Below are 19,562 nucleotides of genomic sequence, written 5' to 3'. Positions count from 1 at the left end.
TAATATTAGTGACTCTGCATATACAGTATATTTTACAAGAATAAAATAAACTTTTGTTAAAAATTTATATTACACAAATGAGGGGCAACATCACATGGACATTTGTCGATCTTGATTCAGATGTCCATTATTTCAATAATAAATTATATATTTTGTTAAATGATCGAAGATGTTAATTTTATAAATGTTTGATCGAAAATGTCTCAAATGACGGACAGTGAATTGTACGAAGATGTGGAAAATACACCTCAAAAAAAGAGGGAAATGATGCCGAGCTACAGCTATTATTTTTCAGACTGCTCAAGCATAATATCCTCAGTAAAATGCGCAGTATCAGCAGATGGCGAGCTGAGTAGAAGCGTGTCGCCGAACTTTGGGACGCTGAGCGCGTCAACAAATGAAGTAAACACAAGGAATGAGTATACAAGCGATAACCACATACTTAATATGAACGATACAATGGTATACGAATCTGGAGGACCGAAATTGGACATGAGTATGAATACAGTGAGCTCGACTAACTGCACATTCGACCAGGAAGATGAATTGGCGTCGGCGTGCGCAGAAAACGATAACACAATGAATATTCAGAGCAACGAAGAGTTTATAGAAAGATACGCAAATTTTAATGAGCCAGGAATGGGAGAATGTTACCATAAATTTAGTAGATGGTGTAAAAGGTACTCAGGAGGGAACATAGAGCTGTTTAGAAACAGCCAAAATAATAGAATGAAGACGATTCTGGAAGAGAATAACATGTACATAGGAGACCTGAAGAGCAAGTACTTTGACGAGTTCCCAATCAAAGTGTTGTACTCAAAGGGAACGACGCTGACGGACAATAAGTTCGACGTGGCGTCGCTGAAGCCAGGAGACATGATAGTGGACAGGTATCGCATAGAAAAAATCATAGGAACCACTACGTTCTCGAAAGTGACAAAAGCAACAGACATGAACAACGAAAAGGAAATATGCCTAAAAATAGTGTTCCCAGACTATTTTGACCAGGCGCTGGATGAGATAGTGCTGCTGAAGCTGCTTAACGCAAAGGACGAAGGAGATAAAATGAACATAGTGAAGCTGTACGACTCGTTCCTGTACTCAGGCTCACTGTTCCTGGTGCTGGAGCTGCTGGGAGAAAATTTGTTTGAAGCAACGAAGGACTACTACATTAAGAGCTACAGAGACTTCATGAACGAGGCGAGGCCGAAAAAGTGGGAGCTGGAAGACCTGAAAAAAATATCATACGACATACTGAAAGCACTAAACTTCATACATAACCTGGGAATAATAAACTGCGACCTGAAGCCAGAAAATATACTCCTGGTGAAAACAGAAGAAGAAAAGAAAGAAAAAGAAAAGGAGGAAGAAAAGAGGAAAATGGATAAAAGTAGGAAGGAGGAAGAAGAAAATATGATAAAGCTGGTGGACTTTGGATCAAGCTGCTTCATAAGAGATAAGCTGAACACGTACGTGCAGAGCAGATCGTACAGAGCACCCGAAGTGGTGCTGGGCCTGCCGTACGACACACAAATAGACATGTGGAGCTTCGGCTGCATACTCTGTGAGTTGTACATGGGAAGAATACTCTTCCCGAGCGACAACAGCGCGACTCTGGTGGCGTCAATGGTGAGTCTGCTGGGAGTGCCGCCAGTGTACATGCTCCAGCACAAAATGAACAGCATGTTCATAATACTGCCAAACGGAAACATAGCAGATCTGAACGTGCCGAAGCACATCCTGAGTAAGTCGCCGTACTACAGCAAGCTGGACAGGTCGTCGCTATACTGCAACATATCGGCGAGCGACTCCTCGAAGTGCTCGCACGTGACCTACAACAAGTGGGACAACGCGACAGTGAACATGGAGCCAACAGTGGACGATAACTCTAGCGGCCTGGACGAAGGAAGCGATTACAACCTGACGGAGAGAGACCTGAGTAAGCTGAACGCAAACACGTTCGGAGACAAGAGCATCAAGATATCAAACTACTACGACAACGCAAGGTACGAAGAAAACTACAGAGACGACCTGGACTGTAAAATAAAGCTGGACATAATACACAACAGAAACGGACCAGCAAAGTTTATGAGAATAATACACCCGAGCACGTCGTCAATAGACACAATGCTGGAAGTGGAAAAAAATACGGAACTGGGCGAATTTGCAGATTTCATCAAGGGGCTGCTGCAATACGACCCAATTGACAGGCTGACAGCATCAGCAGCATTACAGCACCCGTTCATTCAGTCAAGAGAAAGAAAAGTAAACTAATCTAGTAAATAAGTGTACTAAAATAAATAAGTAGATATTTGAGTGTATTAGAGAATTGAGAGTGAATGATAAATGCATACACATCAGAGTTGAAAGGAAGTAAGGTACATGGACCCTGAAAAGGAAAGTGACGCCATAAAGGTGTACATACCGAAGGAATTGTTGGAAAAAAAGAATAGAGAATACGATAGGAGCGTGTTTGTAGGATGGAAGGCAAGAAGGAACCGATTGTTCATAGTAAACGCATACGAAGAGAAGGTTGGTGAAATGTAAATTTCTGTAAAAATAAACGAGGATTTAAGCTAAATGAATTATAAATAGGATGAAAGACTCAATTCGGTCTTGGATTCCATAAATAAAGAAGCGAAACTGAGGAATATAACGTATATGGAAAATGGACTGGAAGTAATTAAGGAGTATAAATTTGAAAAAAGGAAAGATAATAAGGAAAGAGAACAAATAATACTGTTAGTTTGAAACAATATATAAAATTTGTGCAGAAAAAATGCGAAAACAGGCAGTCGAATAAGAAACGTAGTAGTATTAGTGTACAACAACACGTCGTTCGACTTTAAAGCAACAAACCTGTTTAAAAACATGAACATACAGGATGAAATGGTCAGCGGTAAGAAGAGTAAGGAGTTAAAATGCACAGAAACGTCGGACAGGAACTCGGATGTGGGATCGTGCGCAATACTCTGTACAGCACTGAAGAATTACATAGATAAGCACACGGAGGACGCGAAGGCGGAGCCGAGAGAGGAGTTGAGTTTGAGTTACATGAGCAGCTACGACAGGAGAACAGATGCTGCAGCGTTGTGTACATACTGCTACTACCAGGTCTTCATGAAAATGACGCTGTGCCTGTCAACGGTGGCGTTTCACACACTGAGAGTGCTTAATTATGGAGGGAAGATGGTGAAGTTCATGGAAAATAAGTCGAATTTCGTGTCAATGGTGATGAGTAAGCTGAGAACAATAGCACTGTGGCACAAGCTGTACGAAGAACTTTTAAATAAAACAGGTAAGATAGAGTAGTCGAGAGGATGTGAATATAGTATGGTAAATAAAACAACGTAGAAATTGGAGAATATATCGCAGTGAGGAGTGAGTTGAAGGACGTGGCAGTGTCGTTCTACTTGGACCTGTTCCTGGGAATGGTGTACCTGGTGTGGTTCAGAGAGCTCTTTATGGAAAAGTTATTCGTGCTGCGAAGCTACCTCAAGACACAGTACATAGGGAAGCTGAAGTAAGTGAGAGAGCTTGGAATTGGCGCATAGGTCGCTGTTCTACGTTTCGACGGCGAAGGTCTTCATACACCTGAAGCTGAACAACGAAGTGTCGACGTCACTCTCGAAGTTCATCATCAACAAGGTGATACTGTGGAACTACGTGAGCATGTACCTGAGGCCAGTGAACGTGTTCCTGTTCAAAGCGATGCACCTCGCTGCAGTGTTCGGGCTGTCGGCGCTGCTGTCGTTCGTCCTGGACGTGTTCACGTTTGAAACGAGGCACCTCTACTACCTGTACTTCGTAATCCTGGCGCTGATGAGCTACTGCCACAAGTACCTGTACTCACTGATACAAATGTTCAAGTAAGAGAGTGAATGTGCAAACCATACAGGGGGAAAAAGTGGAACATACTCAAGTCGGAGATGGACACGAACCAGTTCACGAAGGAGCACCTGTTCATAGGAGTGGTCTTCTTCACAGTGTTCGCGCTCAACTATCCAACGATATGGATTTTCTACATCAGCATAATCACAATACTGATGCCAGTACTGGGTAAGGGAAGAAGTTGCGGCCCGAAACACGAGTTTTTAGTGACCAGGGCGCTGATGGACGCGTTCATCGACGTAGTATACGAGTTCCCATACTACTTCATAATACACAACACTTTCAGCTCAGTAAAATATACGCAAGGAGTGCACTTTAAACACATGTACAGTAAGTGAAAGCAGAGGATATAGAAAATATAGAATCTTCGGAAGAGGTCAACGAAGACGGAACACTGGACGTTAGTGGAAGTTGAAAAATTATGTTTTAGTACCTGTATCTGGAAGTGGTGCCGAACAAGATACCGCTGAGCGAAAGGACCAGCAGAATGAAGAAGAAGGTGGGAGAGAAGCTCGACAGAGTGTCTCCAATAAAGGTGATGAGGTGCGAAAATGTGAAAAAGTAGTTATTATGTATAGGAAAATACTCAAGTGTAACGATATATTCTAAAAATGAAGGGAATTGTAAAGTTCGGCATTGTAATTTGTTATATGTATATATGTGTGTGTGGTGTGAAACTTATGTCGATTTAGAAAAAACGAAGCAATATTTCGTGTTTAAAATTGTAAGAATATTAAGATGCAGTTTATGTATGCGGATGACCTACATAGTCACCTCAGACAGGGGGAAATGATGAGGAAGGTCGTGAAGTATGTTAGAAGAGGAGGATGGTAAGAAACAGTTAAAATTAACGAAACAGAGTTTTAATAAAACTGTAGCAATAGAGTTTTGGTAATGCCGAATACAGTGCCGGAGATTACGCAGTGTTTTCAAGCGATGGAGTACAGAAAGGAGTTAATGAATTTGGAGCCAAAAGTGGACTATTTAATGACACTGTACCTGTCGGACAAAGTATCCGCAGATGATTTGAGAAATAACGCTAAAAGTTCTCACGTGCAAGGAGTAAAAAAGTAACTTTTATGCAAATGTGTAGGTAAAATGTTACCCAGCAAACGTAACGACAAACTCAAACATGGGATTCAACGTTAGTTTAGAGTAAAAGTAATTAAGATTAGACGCTGGAGACATACTACCCACTGTTTAGAGAGATGGAAAGGTTGAATTTGTCCCTGCACATACACGGAGAATCACCAGGGTGCTCACCACTGGTGGCAGAAAAGGAGTTTCTAACAAGCATAGAAAACGTAACCAGAGCATAGTAATGTCGTAGGTGTGTAGGTCGTTCCCAGCGCTGAAGGTGGTGATGGAGCACGTGAGCATGAAGCAGTCGCTGGAGCTGGTGAAGAGAACGCACAATTTGGGAGCAACCGTGACTCCGCATCACATGCTACTCACAGTATCGGACGTGCTGGAGACCACGGAAAGCATAACGCTGGAGAACGTGGTGAGCCATGTGAAGGACCCGTTCGCATATTGTAAGCCGTTGGCAAAGCGTGAGGAGGACAGGCAGGCAATTCTGGAGTTAGTTAGGGCGGGGCACCCGAGGCTGTTCCTGGGATCTGATTCAGCACCGCACACGATGTAAGCCAAAATTAAAGTAGAGACGTCCACACTGGTGCTAACAAGTGATATAGGGAGAGTAAGAGGTCGCCAAATCCGCCGGCAGGAGTGTACACACAGCCGTTTCTACTGCAGGTTTGTTGTGCAGTGTCAATCGATAATGCTAGTATTTGAGCGACACGTTTGAGAGCAAGGGCTTCCTGGACAAGCTGGAGAGTTTCTGTTGCAAAAACGGACAGGACTTCTTGGGACTGCCGCCAAAAGGTAACAATGGAAGACAAACAGTGACTGTAGAGCCCGAGTACTTCGAGCTGGTCAAGCAGGAGTTCACAGTCCCCGAGGAGGTTGAGGGAGTGAGGCCGTTCCTGGCAGGAAGGACACTAAATTACAGAATCGTACAATAACACTTAAAACAGAAGAGGGCCTGATGTAACCAACGCCAATACACCTGAACTAACGCTAGTGTATTTTAATCGTTTAAAATAAATACATGGATATATAGCAGAGTAAAGTGCTCTGAAAACATTAGCAACTGCAAAGGAAAATGAACTAAACCTTTGTTAAGCTGGTGACCTTCAGGGAAATGTTGGAAAAGGGAGAGTCGTCGAAGAAGACCTCCTTGTCAACCTTGACGGCATCGCCGCAGCCCTTGAGCGAAGTGATGTACTCGTAGAAGGAGAAGACGGAAGTGTCGTCGGAGAACTTCTGGTTGTAGAAGAAGTTCGAGGCGAGGTAGGAGGCGAAGAGCGCCCTGAGGTACATCTTCGGGAGCCTCTCGATGATCTTCTCGACGGTGACGATCTCGAGCAGGGAGCCGGGCACGCACCTCCGGAGCACGTTGTGGACGAGCTCCTTGTCGCCGAAGAGCGTGCTCGAGGACTTGATCTTCAGCTTGAGGTCGTTGATCTTGTCGGAGAGGACGTCGGTGAGGTCGCACCTGGGCGTCCCAGTCCTGAGGCCCTCGGACCAGAGCGCCTCGAACTCCATGGTGGCGTTCCTCCTGATGATGTCGAGGATGTCCTCGACGTACTTCCTGCGGAACTCGGGCACCACGCCGTTCTTCTCAACCGCGACCTTCTCGTAGGTGGCGTCGTCGAGCACGAGCGAGAGGAGTACCTCGTAGCTGCTGCTCGTAACGCCGCCCTTGTTGGTCGAGGCGTCCTTGAAGAGGACCACGCCCTTCGACTCGAGGAAGCGCCGGGCGTTCTGGGTGATGTACACGTTGCTGCCCTCGACGATGAACTTGTAGTAGCACTTGCCGCTCTCGTTGAAGAGCCGCTGCACGTTGAAGGGCGTGATGGAGCTGGGCCTTCCTCCGCACGGGTTGAAGAGGTCCGCCTTTGCGTAGGCGCTCAGGTGGAACTCGTCCCTGAACTTGTAGCCGTTCTTGACCACGAAGCCGTCGGGGAGCGTGACGTTCGTCGCCTCCTCGGGCACCATGAAGCCCCTGCTGGACAGCAGCTTCTTGTTGTACTTCATCGAGCACGTCTTCGAGCTCGCGCCGAGCAGCGCCTCGTCGGCCTCGATGTCGCGCGAGGACGAGAGCTTAAGCGTCGAGGCAGTGAGGCGCGGCGAGGACTGCGGCGACGTTTTATCTGGCGTGGCAGGCTCGTCGCGCAGGTACGCCAGCCTCCTCAACTCGTTGATGTCCAGCCCGTTGGGGTCGTGCAGCACTCCGCTCTTGTCCAGCACCGTCAGCGTCTTCGTGTTCGAGCACTTGAGCGCGTTGCTCCCCAGGTCCCCGTCGGGCCCTCCGGTCAGGAACCTCGTGACCTCCTCCTCCTTCAGGCCGTACTTGTTCAGAATGCCCTGGACGAAGGCCTCGATCGAGGCCGTGGTCATTCCGTACTTGTCGTGCGGAATTCCTCCGAGGTAGGGCGCCTTTCCGGTGGTGAAGCTGCGCCAGTACTTGAGTCCCTTGAACTTCGCGTACTCAGACGCCCAGTCCATGAGTCCTCCAGTGCCCGTGTGCTCGTCTGGCCCCAGGAAGTAGATGTCGTCCTTGCCGAGCAGGTCCACGATGTGCCTGTTCGGCAGGATCAGGTCGAGCATGCCGTCGACGTAGCACATGAAGCTGCTCCTCGTGAAGAGGTCCGCCTTGTACTTCGTGCTCGTCTTCTCGAGCAGAATCACTCCCTTGCTTCCTCCCTCAGGTATGTCCTTGTTCTTGAGACTCTGAGTGTAACTGAGGTTGTAGGCCTCGTCGAAGATCTGCAGCTTGTTGCGCGTGTACGCCTCGTCCGAGAACGACTGCACCACCCTCACTCCTCCCCTTGAGATCTCCGAGAACCTGATGTGGAAGCCCGTGAAGTGCGGTCCTATGATCAGCACGATGCCGTAGGGCACCTTCGGGTAGTCCAGCTTCGACAGGAACCCGCAGTTGAACCTGAATGAGAGTGATATCTTCTCTGGGACGTAAAAGTTTGTCCTGAGCGTGTAGTTGTTGAACTTGACGAAGTACAGCAAGATCTCAATCTCGTCGGGGTCCTCCAGCAGCTTAATGATCCTCGTCACCCTCTTGGCCAGCGCCTCGGCCTCTATCACGTTTGGCTGGTTAATCCTTCGAGGGTACTTGTACTCCGTGCTGCTGTCGAGCTCCTTGTCGCTGTCCGCTTTCTCCGAACTCGAGCTCGCCGTGGTTTCATTCGTCTTCTGCAGCTTCGGGTTGTGCAGGAGGTCGAAGTGCTGGAACAGCATCTTTACGATTTCCGGGTTGTTTGAGATCGAGGTGTACACCTGGAGCGACGTGAACGACTGCACCTTCAGCTTAGACTTGATTTCATGTATTTCCGACTGCGAGACCTGGCTGTTTTTGGCGAGGTTGTCCACGGTCGCCACGTACGGCCCGACGCTTCCGCTGAAGTGCTGGATGAACGTCGACACGCAGTAACAGTACGACGCCTCGTGTATCGTGAGTATCCTGTCCACGTTCAACGAGGATATGTACGAGGTCGGAACGATGCTCGTGAGAATAATCGAGTCTACGAGGCTGGCCATCCTATCTTCCACTGACGACTCTATCGTCGACTGGTTCTTCGGCAACGACGTCAAAAAGCTCGTGAAAAGGCACACTTTATTCGATAGGGGATCAATGTATTTCGACTTCGAGTACAAGTCGTGTAAGGTGATTGCGTCGCTGATCCTGGAGTAAAAGTCCTTGTGCACGTAGCCCCTCTTGAAGGCGACATCCAGTCTGTATACGTTATTCGTCCTCGGCTCGCAGTTTATCGCCAGGCCCATCCCCGTCTTCGAGTCCACCAACTTCTTATTCAGTTTATAAAAAATCTGCTCCGTGATCGTGTCCTTTTTGTTAGTGTAAAAATCTTTATCCAAAAGTAGGCCTATATCCAGTTCACTGGGACTCGGCTTTACTTCAGCGAACTTCGGTTTCTGGAAGAAATAAATCTTGAGCCTGTCGAATACAAATTCCGTCTCCTTAAAAACCGACGCTGATGACCTGAAGCACTGCATTCTCCAACACGGCTTCCTGTCATCGTCCAAATTGAAGTATTTTTTCTCTACTCGCTGTTCCACCAAATAATTCTCGGACGACTTCCTGTTAACTGTGGATGTTCTCGCGATAATAAAAACTGATTCGTCCGTCACCTGCTCAATCGTCGGGAAGAAATTAGATCCCGAATTTTCGTGTAAAATCTTTGCCGACATGACTGAAATCAGGTTATTGGCAATCAACGCGTTTGACGAGGTCCTGAAGTAATACTCGTTCAGGCCCAGCTCGTTGTAGTAGGTGTACATGTTTTCCCTAATTTTGTCGTCTGAAAACGTTTCTGTGGAACGAATCAGCTCGTACACCTCGGAGAACTGTTGTGCGTACCTATCGCTCAGCAGCTGCGTAGAATAATCATCGTTCAGGTCCGAAAGGTCATCGTTTAAGTCAGAGAGACCCTCGTTCAGTTCCGAAAGACCGTCGTCGAGGGCGTAACTATCCGAATAATTTGGTGATGAAAGCTCCATAACTAAATAATGTGTAATAAACTAATAATGTACAAAATAATTCTGAAAAGTATAGCAGAATAAAGTGATTCAAAGAGTATACGATAAAAACGTATTATGATTGAAAATTTTGTGGTCTTTTGTTGTTTTTCAAAAAGAATCCGTTAAATCAAGATCACAACCTAATTAATATAATTAGGTTGTCCTCGATAATGCTAATATTATCGAAGAGACGTATAATAATCATTTTTAGAGTCTTTATATGTTGTTTGTATGCGCTAAAAGAATAAGTGTGTATTAATAAAGGTAAAAATACACTGTACTCGATGTTTCATTTAGAATCAACGACCCCATGATTAATGATAAATTTTACCAAAAATAACCCATATAAACACATATAATATTAATTTTAACCAAACATCAAATCTGATCTTGTTTTATTCTGGATCTGGTGGTCATTTGTACTACTGGAATAAATATGTAATAATGTGACACACAAGCCAGTAAATGAACTAAATCCCATATTATAATTAAAATTCTATATTATAACATTAATTATATGTTCATTTAATTGGGTAAATTTGTTATTTCGTAGAATCTTCCCATTCATATTAAGAACATTGAATCATTGGTATATACATAAATAACCATAGGAATCATTTAATTTATTTTTATAGAAGAGGTGTTTTTTCATTTTTAAAATTAAAAATGTGATTGTAAAGAATGTGTGTGTTGATTTACATCGATATCCTTTACCTGATAGTTTTCTGTAGTATGCGTAATACTACTACTTAGCAAATTTTTCATTTAATAATTTTTATTGTATATTAAAAATAATATAATTCGTATTAATATTTATAGTTTTTTGGTTCATTTGAATATTGTATTATAGAATTTAAATCAAATGTGTTGAATAGTGTATTATTATAATTAAAACACCTTAAAATGGTTAAAATATGTGATTATATAAAGTTGTACTATAAACAAATAAATTTTAAATAGAATGTGTGATTAAGTTGGCGTAAAAGATGGATACTTTGCACAACTACATGGTTAGTTCGCCACTACCATGCGTATACTTTGTCATTTCCGACAAGAAGCAGATGAAAATATATTCACTGCTGTCGACGTTCAACAAGAGTAGGAACCTGAGCAAGAGCGAAAGATTTTACCTGAAAGTGGTGGAGAAGGAGAGTATAAACGAGCCAACAACAAACCACGCAAACTGGTTTGAGAAGGTAGTAGAAGAGCCTACATGTGTAGTGTACTGTAGCGACTGGCAAAGATACAAGGTGGAGTCAAGTAAGGTTCTGGGCACGGAAATTATATCAGATCCAAGTTTAGTGAATATATTGTCGAAGCCACCAGAGTCGGAAAAAAGTATAAGTAGAGAACAAAGTAAAAAGGAGAATGAGGAGGAAGGAGAACCTTCGGAGCCGAGCGTAATAAGAATAACAAACAAGAATTTGGAAAAGTTAATAAGAGAGGACATAGAAAAATTTTTGGCATTGAGCAGGAAAGTAAATGAAAATAAGACCGTACCACATAAATTCTTACTGCTCGTGACGTTGAATAAAAACATAAAAAGCCCGAACAAAGTAATAGGAGGGCTGAAAAACCTGGACCCAGGAGAAGTGTGCGCAGTGTGCGTGTCGTGCGGAATGACGGACATAAACTCGAAGCTGGAGAAGCTGGAGCAGATGATATACGAAACGAGCATATCGTACTACGAAAAGAAGATCAAGAAGATCACGAAGAGCGTGATAAACATAAAGTCGCACATGAAGGTGACTGCGAATGAAATAACGGAGCTGTACTACATACTGTTGAATTTTAAGACAGGGTACCTGTCGGAGTTCTTAAGTAACAGAAAGGAAGCATACAGCAAGTACGCGATATGCTGGAGCGCACTGAGGCAGATGAACGCACAGAAGAGCCTGATAGATAAGACGAGCATGTCGTTCTTCACGTGCCTGAGGATGCTGGACTACCTGTTTCACACGTCGGACATCGCGGGCACGTTCACAATATACGGAGAGTACAAGGAGTACCTGGAGAGCATGCTCAAAGATAGGTACAGAGGGCTGTACTACAACCTAATGTACCTGGTAAACTACTTCATAGCATATAAGCTGGAGCAGAGCGCGGTGGAAGACGAAAGAAACACCAGAGTTCTGATGCAGCAGGCAGCTAACTACTACAAGTGGACAGTGAGTTACCTGATCAAGCTGAGGAAACACATACTGGAGCTGAGTACCCCAATGGTATTGGACGGAGAGAAGATGTGCAAAGTTGTCGCTGGAGAGGAGTGGACCAAGAGCAAGGAGGTTAACAGGAAGTACTACCTGCCGAGTGACCTGAACAACGTGTTCTACTACGAGGACGGAGACTACGGGCACCTGTACGACGAAAAAAAAAACGGAACGGACGAAATGACAGAAAACGAGTTCGAGTTCAGAGGAGACGCCCTGGAGTTGTTTCAAGTGTTGGAAGAGGAAAGGTTGGAAAGTGAGACGATAAAGCTGGTGATGAAGAACTTTAAGGTGTACAAGAACCTGAACCACGCAAACCACATGCTGTACGTGTACGCACTGCTGGGAGACTCGTTCTACCTAGGAAACAACTGCAGAGAGGCGCTGAAAATATACATAGTGACGCTAAAGCACATACTCTACAACATCAACTTCACGCAGAACTACGCAGCACTGGTGAGGAAGTACGGAGTGTCAGGAGAGAGCAAAGGAGAAGGGTACACCAGAGAAAAGTCGAAGAGTATCCACTACGTCCACGTGGTGAACATGCTGGTGTACAGCGAGTTGGCGTACACCAACATACAAAGGGCGCTGTACATAAAGGTGCTGAGTAAGGCTATGGTGGCGCTGCTGATGCTCCTGAACGTGGAGAAAATCCCGCCGCTGATGTATGAGCTGTCGAGTCTGCCGTACAACGACATTAGTAACCGGAACGTGAACGCAAGTAAAGAAACTTTGGGAGAAATTATGGAGGAGGAGGAGGAGGAGGAGGAGGAGGAGGAGGTCATGAGAGAAGGCATGACCAAAGAGAGTGAGGTGTACAAGCTGATCCTGATAAAGAGCATGACAACATTCATATCAGTGTACGACGAGGAGAACAGTATGCAGGAGTATCTGGATTACCTAATAGAGTTCTTCAGAAAATCTAGAACAAGCCCAGGAAATGTGACCAACAACGCCGTAGAGGAAGAACTAAAGCACGGTAATGAAAGTAGTGTGGATCCGTTAGACAGTGTAACCAATGACACAGTATTAAAGTTGGATAAACAAGGTATTATTGATAATAAAATGGAAAAGCAAGATGATGTTGCCAGTAAAGGAAAAAATGAAGTAGAAGAAGGAGTAGTAACCCTGGAGTCGTGTATACTGTTGTCAAAATATAGTAAAAGCCAGTACATATATAAGTACGATAACGGAATGATAGAGATCATAGTAAACTTTCAGACGGATCTGAGTCTGAAGCTTAAATTCGCAGAAGGGCACCTGGACACGTCAGAAGGGTTGTTGTCATTTTACTATAAAACGTCGCAATACAGCGCAAACACGTTCATAATATACACGAATCAGTTGAACGAAGAGGAAGAGAGGTTGGAAGACGAGTTGAAGAAGAAGGAAAGGATGGTAGAGTTGCCGAACGATAAGAGAATAATACTGATGATACAAATGCCGTTTTATGCAATAAAAAGCATAAAAATATACGGAATGATACTGAAGACGTACTACAGAGATAAAATGGTGATTAACTCAATAGTGCTGACGAACCAGTACGTAATAAACAATTATTTTAAGAAGCTGTACTACGTGATAAACCTGGGCTACTACACGAGTCAGCTGCACCTGACAAACCACTTCGGAAACAGCAGAGACGATAAGGACGGAAAGACACTGGCAAATTTGATTAACCTGTCGCTTAACGAGAGCATGAATAGAAGGTTCCTGGAGGTGGAAGGGTCCAACGCAATGGACATGATGGAGTTGATGAAGCTGATGAACATGAACATGAAGATAAAGATATTCAGCAAAAACGCAGTGAGGAACTTTATCACGCCAATAACGATAGTGATACTGCACAATAAAAGGTTCCACCACCTGTACAGCAAGTTCGCATATCAACTGCAGGTGAGAAAAAGGCCTAGAATAGTTAGATATTAGATAGTGATAATTAGCTAATTAAATGATTAACATAACGCACTGTCGTAGGTTGAACATAACGACTTCTACGTATACGGAAAGGAAGGGGACGAGTACGTGCTGTGGAGAACGAACGTGGTGGAATTTGATTTCAACGAGGCGCTAAAGTATAACGAAGAGAACGAAAGGCCAGAAAACATAAAGCTGAGTCAGAAGTGTGGAAAATACAGAATGTTTGAGTACGGGGAAATGAAGGACCCGGGAGCGGGAGAGAGGGAAATGGACGAGGAGATGGTTAAGTACATCAACATATACAAAAACAACTACAAGGTGCACGTGCTCTACGGCCTTATGAACGTGAACAACGACATAGAAAACAACGTTAAATTCAACCTGCACGTGAAGGACATGAACGAAGGAGACGACCCTAGAGACAGTCCAATAAGAGACACAGAAAAGCTGCTGAAGAAGGAAGGGAAGAAAAACATACTCTTATACACTAAGATACTGGAAGTAAACGTAAACAGCACGATCAACGTGAACGTAAACTACAAGTATTACAACAACAACATGCTCCTGTACATTAACCTGATCAATAACACAGAGGTAGCATACCAGCTGCTTAAAGTTAACATACTGTACAATAACTACGTACTAACGGGTAAGAAGTTATGTATAAGTTGCGTAACAAGTAAATACAAGTTAACAACTGCTTAAAATAACTGTAAACGTAGACGACAACAGTAAGCTGCACGGTTACAAGGAGAACGTAATGGCGAACGAAACTGTTAATTTTGCATACGTAATAGAAGACTATGAGAAGTATAACAGGGAAAAGAAGGGAGAAAACACAATACAGATACAAATCACGGAGTATATACACCAGAAACTTAACTACCCGTTCAACCAAATGAAAAACTTTCTGAAATTCACGACAAACGTAAGAAGAAAATAAAAATAAAATTTTTAGAAATTTATAAACCTGGCGGAGAAGAGTACCTCTAAAATACAGCTGAAAATGAAGCACAAGTACATAGCGACGCTGGGAAAGCCAGTGGAGCTAGAAGCGGAGATAACGAACACGACTGAAGAGACAATGGTAAGCGAGATGTGAAATGAAAACGCGCAGGAGTACGAAGTAACAGTGACAAGGGAAAATACGGAGGAAAAAAGAGGGTTTATACTGCAAGGGCCCCTTAACCTGAGCTTGATCGCACTGCCGAAGTCGTCAGACACTCTGAAGTGGACGTTGATACCAACAAGGTGAGAATGAGGGGAAAAAATAAATTTCAGATGTAAAATATTTAAAGTGCCAGTAGTGCAGGTGTTAAACAAGTTGGACTCCACGAAAAAGACGAAAGTAACCTCGAGCACATCGCAAATATACGTAGTCCCGTAGAGTCAGTATAAAATTGGAATATGCTGATAATTTTGTTTAAATTTCAATACATGTTAACTAAATTGGTATATAACTCTTGAATAAAAGCCGAAAAAAAAATTGTGTAAAAAAAAGAGATGGAAGGTTGGACAAAAAAAGCGACAAGGATAAAATTAACAAACCGACGAGATGTGTAAAAAGCAAAGGTTCACAATTGAATCAATAAGTAATAAAAAGGTGTTATTAGGCAATGTACGGCTGATTGAACCAAAGAGTGTCAAAAGCTTGACAAAATGTGTGCACCAGATCACATAATAACAACATATATGAAGTGCATCTTGATTTGAGAAGGATAAATGATTCAAATAAGAATAAGTATTTAAAAAAATACGAGAACGATTGTAAAGAGAAATTTAAGGGAGCCAAATGCTGCAGTGAGTTAAAGCAATAAAAAAGGATTTGCAAAGGGATTCTCTAGCTTTAATCAGTCAACAAACCTAAGATCATAGGGAATATATATATGATAGTGTAAAAATGGTATTCTTCTCAAAAAAGAACGGGATTTATAGCTCAAAGCTGACACTACATGTGTACAGCATAGCCCTGCAATGTATGATGGGAGTGAGGATGATTCTTTGTTCCCCAAACCTAGGAGATTTAAGTTTGGTCTTTAAAGTGAGATCTATTCAGGATGTGTATGAGTTGGGCTTTGATTTGCTTCAGTACGGAGGAATAGCCCACATCGCACTGGCGATGATAACGCTGGCAGGCGTGTTTCTGACATACTTCTTCGTGAGCCTGTTTAAAATACCAATGATAGTAATTTCAATGATACAAGGGTCGTTCTGCAGTACCACTGCGCTGGTGTGTGTGTACCTGCTCCAAAAGGGATACTCGAACGTCAACATGTTGGTAGACTACCTGGCGAAGACGGGAAGCTTCCTGGGCTTCGACCTGTCAAAAACAAATATGCTCGTGGATAAGAGAGAAGAGCTCTTCTTCATAGGAATCCTGGCGGCAATGGCCTCCTCAATGTACTCGAGGGCGCAGTGTGTGAGCGGCGACGACTCCTGCCCGGAGACGATGATTAACGCGCCCAGCCTAACGTTGGGGCTTGCAATATCCTTCGGACTCCTGGCTCCCTGCAGAGACTACAGAATGGTGGCGCTGGGACTGTTGTGGCTTCTGGCCTGCATAGTAGGAGAAGTGATAACCACAGTAGGCAGCTTTAAACTGCTGAAGTTTGTAAATTACGCCCTGGTGGTGGTCCACTGCTCAATGTTCGTGTTCTCAATAGTGACCATAATACACTGCGTGGGAATATACACACATGGAAGGCTGGATTACACGTCGTACATAACGATGCTAAAGGGAGAGGTCACTACCTACGTATCAGATCAGGCAGGAAAGACAGAAGCAATAAACAAGTACGTGAACACAGACCTAATAAAGGGGTACTTCCAAAACCTAACAACCGAGCACACGGATGAGAGAATCAACTTCTACATGGGAAACGGTAAATTCCTTCTAGCAATTATACTACTCTGCACAATCAACACAGTGTTCACAATGATAGCGACCCTCTACATGGTATTCAAATTCTTCGATATCTTCAGCTCAGATAACAGCGGGAAGAAAGCAAAGGTAAAGGGGAACAAAGACGATAGAAGCTTTGTAGTCGTTATAGATCAGAAGAAGTGATTTAAAAAATAATCTACTGAATAAATATATGTGCTTTAAATAAGTAATAAATATAATATAGTGTGCTTTTGTAGTGTACGTCGACCGCCAGTAAAAATGTCAATGGAATCACCGGATCCTAAAACCGAAATTAAATTCGGCAAATATAAAGGACAAACTTTTGTATACGTATATGAAAATGATCCGAAATACGTAGAATGGGTAAAAACATTGACCGAATTGAAGGGAAACATGTTAGAATTCGTAAATTTCATAAAAGAACGTGAAATGTGTAAGAATTCTATACCAAGTGTAAAATATTCACAACATACACCAACGAGAATACCAAAAAAAACAAATGATAGTACATACGGAGCGTCAGATTTGTACACACCAAGACCACTGACGTTGGAATCCAGCCTATATTCCAGAGGAGAAACACATTCATCGTTAAAAACAGAGTTTAGCACTAAAAGAAAGAGAGTGTACGATTTTCCAACGCCAAACGACATGAGTTTCAGCAAAGATAGCGACTATAAATTGGAAAAGGAGTTTTTGTCGCCGTCACTGCAGCACATGTTGGATGTGTTGGTAAACGACCCAGAAGATACAGAAAAGGAAAAGGTTATAGAGCTGGAAGGAATACTGGCACTGGTGCTCTTCTCAGAAAATGAGTTCTTCCTGTCCTACACGAAGTTGAAGAACAACACAGGATGGTGGAGCACATACGTGCCACCAGAAGTGCTGAGCTCACTGGCAAAAATGGGACTAGAACACCAGACACGAATGCTTGGGAAGGAAAAGTGCGTGTCATATAAAGCGTCGGAATACAACAACGTATTGAAGGCACTGAAGGGGCTGGTGAAAGATAAGGGAGACATAGAGCCGATACCGAACTTTGTACTAAGGTCATTCCCAGAGTTTTCAGGCTACGCAAAGGAAGTCGAGGCGGAGGAGAAGACAAAGCTGATATTGAAAAGAGAGCAGGACGAGTACACGAAGGAGAACATGAGTAAAAAGGAGTCTCTGATAGGAAAAGTGCTATGGGAAAAACTGTTCTCGTTCCAGAAGGAAGGAGTTAATTTCGGACTTAAGAAGAACGGAAGAGTGTTAATAGGAGACGAAATGGGACTGGGAAAGTCGTTGCAAGCACTGGCAATATCGGCATTCTACCAAAAGGACTGGCCGTTGCTTATCATATGCCCCTCGTCACTGAAGTACCAGTGGATGGAGCAGTGCGTGACATGGCTCCCGCACCTGGTGACCGAGGAGGAGATACTGTTGATAAAGACATCTAAGCAGTTCTCGAAGGAAAATATGAAGGTTAACGTGGTAAGGAAGAGAAGAAAGAATACGAAGCAAGAGCACGACGAGAGCACGGCATCAGAAGAAAAGTATAGAAGCGAGTACGAGGGAGTGTCCAGAGGAAGTGAGAGCGAAGGAAAACCAGTGAAAATAGTTATAATATCCTACGACCTTCTGGCGAGAGCAGAGGAGTCGGAGCACTTTGAGACAATAATATGCGACGAGTCGCACTACCTGAAAAACTCAAGTTCAAAGAGGACGAAGAAGGTGTGCCCAATACTGAGGAGCGCAAAAAGAGTCATTCTGCTAAGCGGAACGCCGGAACTGAACCTGCCGACGGAGTTGTACGAACAGGTGTCCTCAATACTGCCAGGCTTCTCTAGAGCATCAGTGTTCAACGAAAGGTACTGCAAGAAGAAGTACAACTACTTCATTAAGAAGATGGAGTACGCAGACTCGAAGCACACGCAGGAGCTGCACCAGTTCCTGACGAGCACAGTGATGATAAGAAGGCTTAAAAACGACGTGCTGACGCAGCTGCCGCCAAAGATAAGGTCGAAAATCCCAATAGAAATACACGAAAGAGCAATAAGGACGACGAAAATGCTGTTGGATAGTAACCCGAGGAGCGACCCGGTATCCAGTGAAGGAGGGGCGGGAACAGTGCACGTGGCGAAGGAGAAGTGGGATGAGAGGAAGAAGGCGCAGTCGGACCTGAACACGTTCCTGAACGTGAACCAGGAAGTGAAGAAGCAGGAGTCAGTGGAGTTGTTCGAGGAGGACGAGTCGCTGTGGGAGGAGATGAGCAAGTACATCAGGAAGGAGGACGACGAGGGAGAAGGCTCGCAGAAGTACATGATCACGAAGCTATTCATGCTGACGGGGCACGCGAAAACCTCTGGAGTGTGCAGGTACGTGGAGGAAATACTGGAAAACAACGAAAAGTTCATCATCTTTGCACACCACGTATTCATGCTCGACGCGATCGAGGAGACGCTGAGGAAGAAGAAGGTGGGCTACATAAGAATAGACGGAACCACGAAGATGGAGGAACGCTCAAAAATGGTGCAGCTCTTCCAGAACTCAGGCGCAGAGACGGACAGAGGACAGGGAGAAGAAGCACACGCCCGGGAAGGAGCGAAGAGCGGAGAAGCGGCGAGCGCGCCGAACCAGCAGGGGAGGTATCGTCAGCAGCAGGAGGACGGCCAGAGCAGCCACAGGCAGAGTAAGACAGTCAGAGTGGCCCTCCTGAGTCTGACGACCTGCGGAGTAGGGCTTAACCTGACGTCCTCGTCGACGGTGATCTTCGCGGAGCTCTACTGGGTGCCGGGAGTGCTGCAGCAGGCGGAGGACCGAGTGCACAGAATAGGCACCAAGTTCTCAACGATCAACATAAACTACCTGATCGCGCAGAACTCGATCGACGAGCTGATGTGGAAGGTGATAAACAAGAAGTACAAGGCGCTGACGTCGACGCTGGACGGCACCACAGGGAACCTAACAATATCAAGCTCAAGTAAGAAGAAGTGATTAAACCAGGAATTGATAGGAATGAGTAAGACAAGGAATCG

At 44.3% G+C, this 19,562-nt stretch overlaps 7 protein-coding genes across 7 annotated transcripts; 6 read left to right on the top strand and 1 right to left on the bottom strand.

Annotated features, from left to right (window-relative positions):
- Positions 1 to 198: 198 nt before the first annotated feature.
- Positions 199 to 2,274, top strand: TOT_040000060 (serine/threonine protein kinase; the record flags this gene model as incomplete). The annotated part of the gene is made up of 1 exon (XM_009693685.1): positions 199 to 2,274. The coding sequence occupies one exon, from the start codon at positions 199 to 201 to the stop codon at positions 2,272 to 2,274; it is 2,076 nt and encodes a 691-aa protein (XP_009691980.1).
- A 108-nt stretch (positions 2,275 to 2,382) lies between these two features.
- Positions 2,383 to 4,456, top strand: TOT_040000059 (uncharacterized protein; the record flags this gene model as incomplete). Its single annotated transcript, XM_009693684.1, is given in 8 exon segments — positions 2,383 to 2,532; positions 2,596 to 2,741; positions 2,775 to 3,298; positions 3,355 to 3,523; positions 3,555 to 3,869; positions 3,899 to 4,221; positions 4,227 to 4,291; positions 4,322 to 4,456. Coding segments are annotated over 8 exon segments (1,827 nt in total).
- Positions 4,457 to 4,629: 173 nt separating this feature from the next.
- On the top strand, positions 4,630 to 5,915 carry TOT_040000058 (dihydroorotase; the record flags this gene model as incomplete). The annotated part of the gene is made up of 7 exons (XM_009693683.1): positions 4,630 to 4,721; positions 4,770 to 4,953; positions 4,985 to 5,035; positions 5,067 to 5,195; positions 5,222 to 5,532; positions 5,586 to 5,646; positions 5,679 to 5,915. 7 exons carry the CDS (start codon positions 4,630 to 4,632, stop codon positions 5,913 to 5,915), a joined length of 1,065 nt encoding a protein of 354 aa, XP_009691978.1.
- Positions 5,916 to 6,060: 145 nt separating this feature from the next.
- Positions 6,061 to 9,486, bottom strand: TOT_040000057 (glutamate dehydrogenase; the record flags this gene model as incomplete). Its single annotated transcript, XM_009693682.1, has 1 exon — positions 6,061 to 9,486. One exon carries the CDS (start codon positions 9,484 to 9,486, stop codon positions 6,061 to 6,063), a length of 3,426 nt encoding a protein of 1,141 aa, XP_009691977.1.
- A 1,007-nt stretch (positions 9,487 to 10,493) lies between these two features.
- Positions 10,494 to 15,027, top strand: TOT_040000056 (uncharacterized protein; the record flags this gene model as incomplete). The annotated part of the gene is made up of 7 exons (XM_009693681.1): positions 10,494 to 11,756; positions 11,805 to 13,616; positions 13,698 to 14,289; positions 14,363 to 14,568; positions 14,599 to 14,727; positions 14,758 to 14,891; positions 14,922 to 15,027. The coding sequence occupies 7 exons, from the start codon at positions 10,494 to 10,496 to the stop codon at positions 15,025 to 15,027; spliced, it is 4,242 nt and encodes a 1,413-aa protein (XP_009691976.1).
- A 513-nt stretch (positions 15,028 to 15,540) lies between these two features.
- Positions 15,541 to 16,707, top strand: TOT_040000055 (conserved hypothetical protein; the record flags this gene model as incomplete). Its single annotated transcript, XM_009693680.1, has 1 exon — positions 15,541 to 16,707. The coding sequence occupies one exon, from the start codon at positions 15,541 to 15,543 to the stop codon at positions 16,705 to 16,707; it is 1,167 nt and encodes a 388-aa protein (XP_009691975.1).
- Positions 16,708 to 16,803: 96 nt separating this feature from the next.
- Positions 16,804 to 19,521, top strand: TOT_040000054 (uncharacterized protein; the record flags this gene model as incomplete). The annotated part of the gene is made up of 2 exons (XM_009693679.1): positions 16,804 to 18,660; positions 18,778 to 19,521. 2 exons carry the CDS (start codon positions 16,804 to 16,806, stop codon positions 19,519 to 19,521), a joined length of 2,601 nt encoding a protein of 866 aa, XP_009691974.1.
- Between the last annotated feature and the right edge of the window lie 41 nt (positions 19,522 to 19,562).

The sequence above is a fragment of the Theileria orientalis genome, chromosome 4 (assembly GCF_000740895.1).
Source record: "Theileria orientalis strain Shintoku DNA, chromosome 4, complete genome".
Classification (NCBI taxonomy): Eukaryota; Apicomplexa; class Aconoidasida; order Piroplasmida; family Theileriidae; genus Theileria; species Theileria orientalis.
This window is presented reverse-complemented; position numbering and strand designations above follow the sequence as displayed.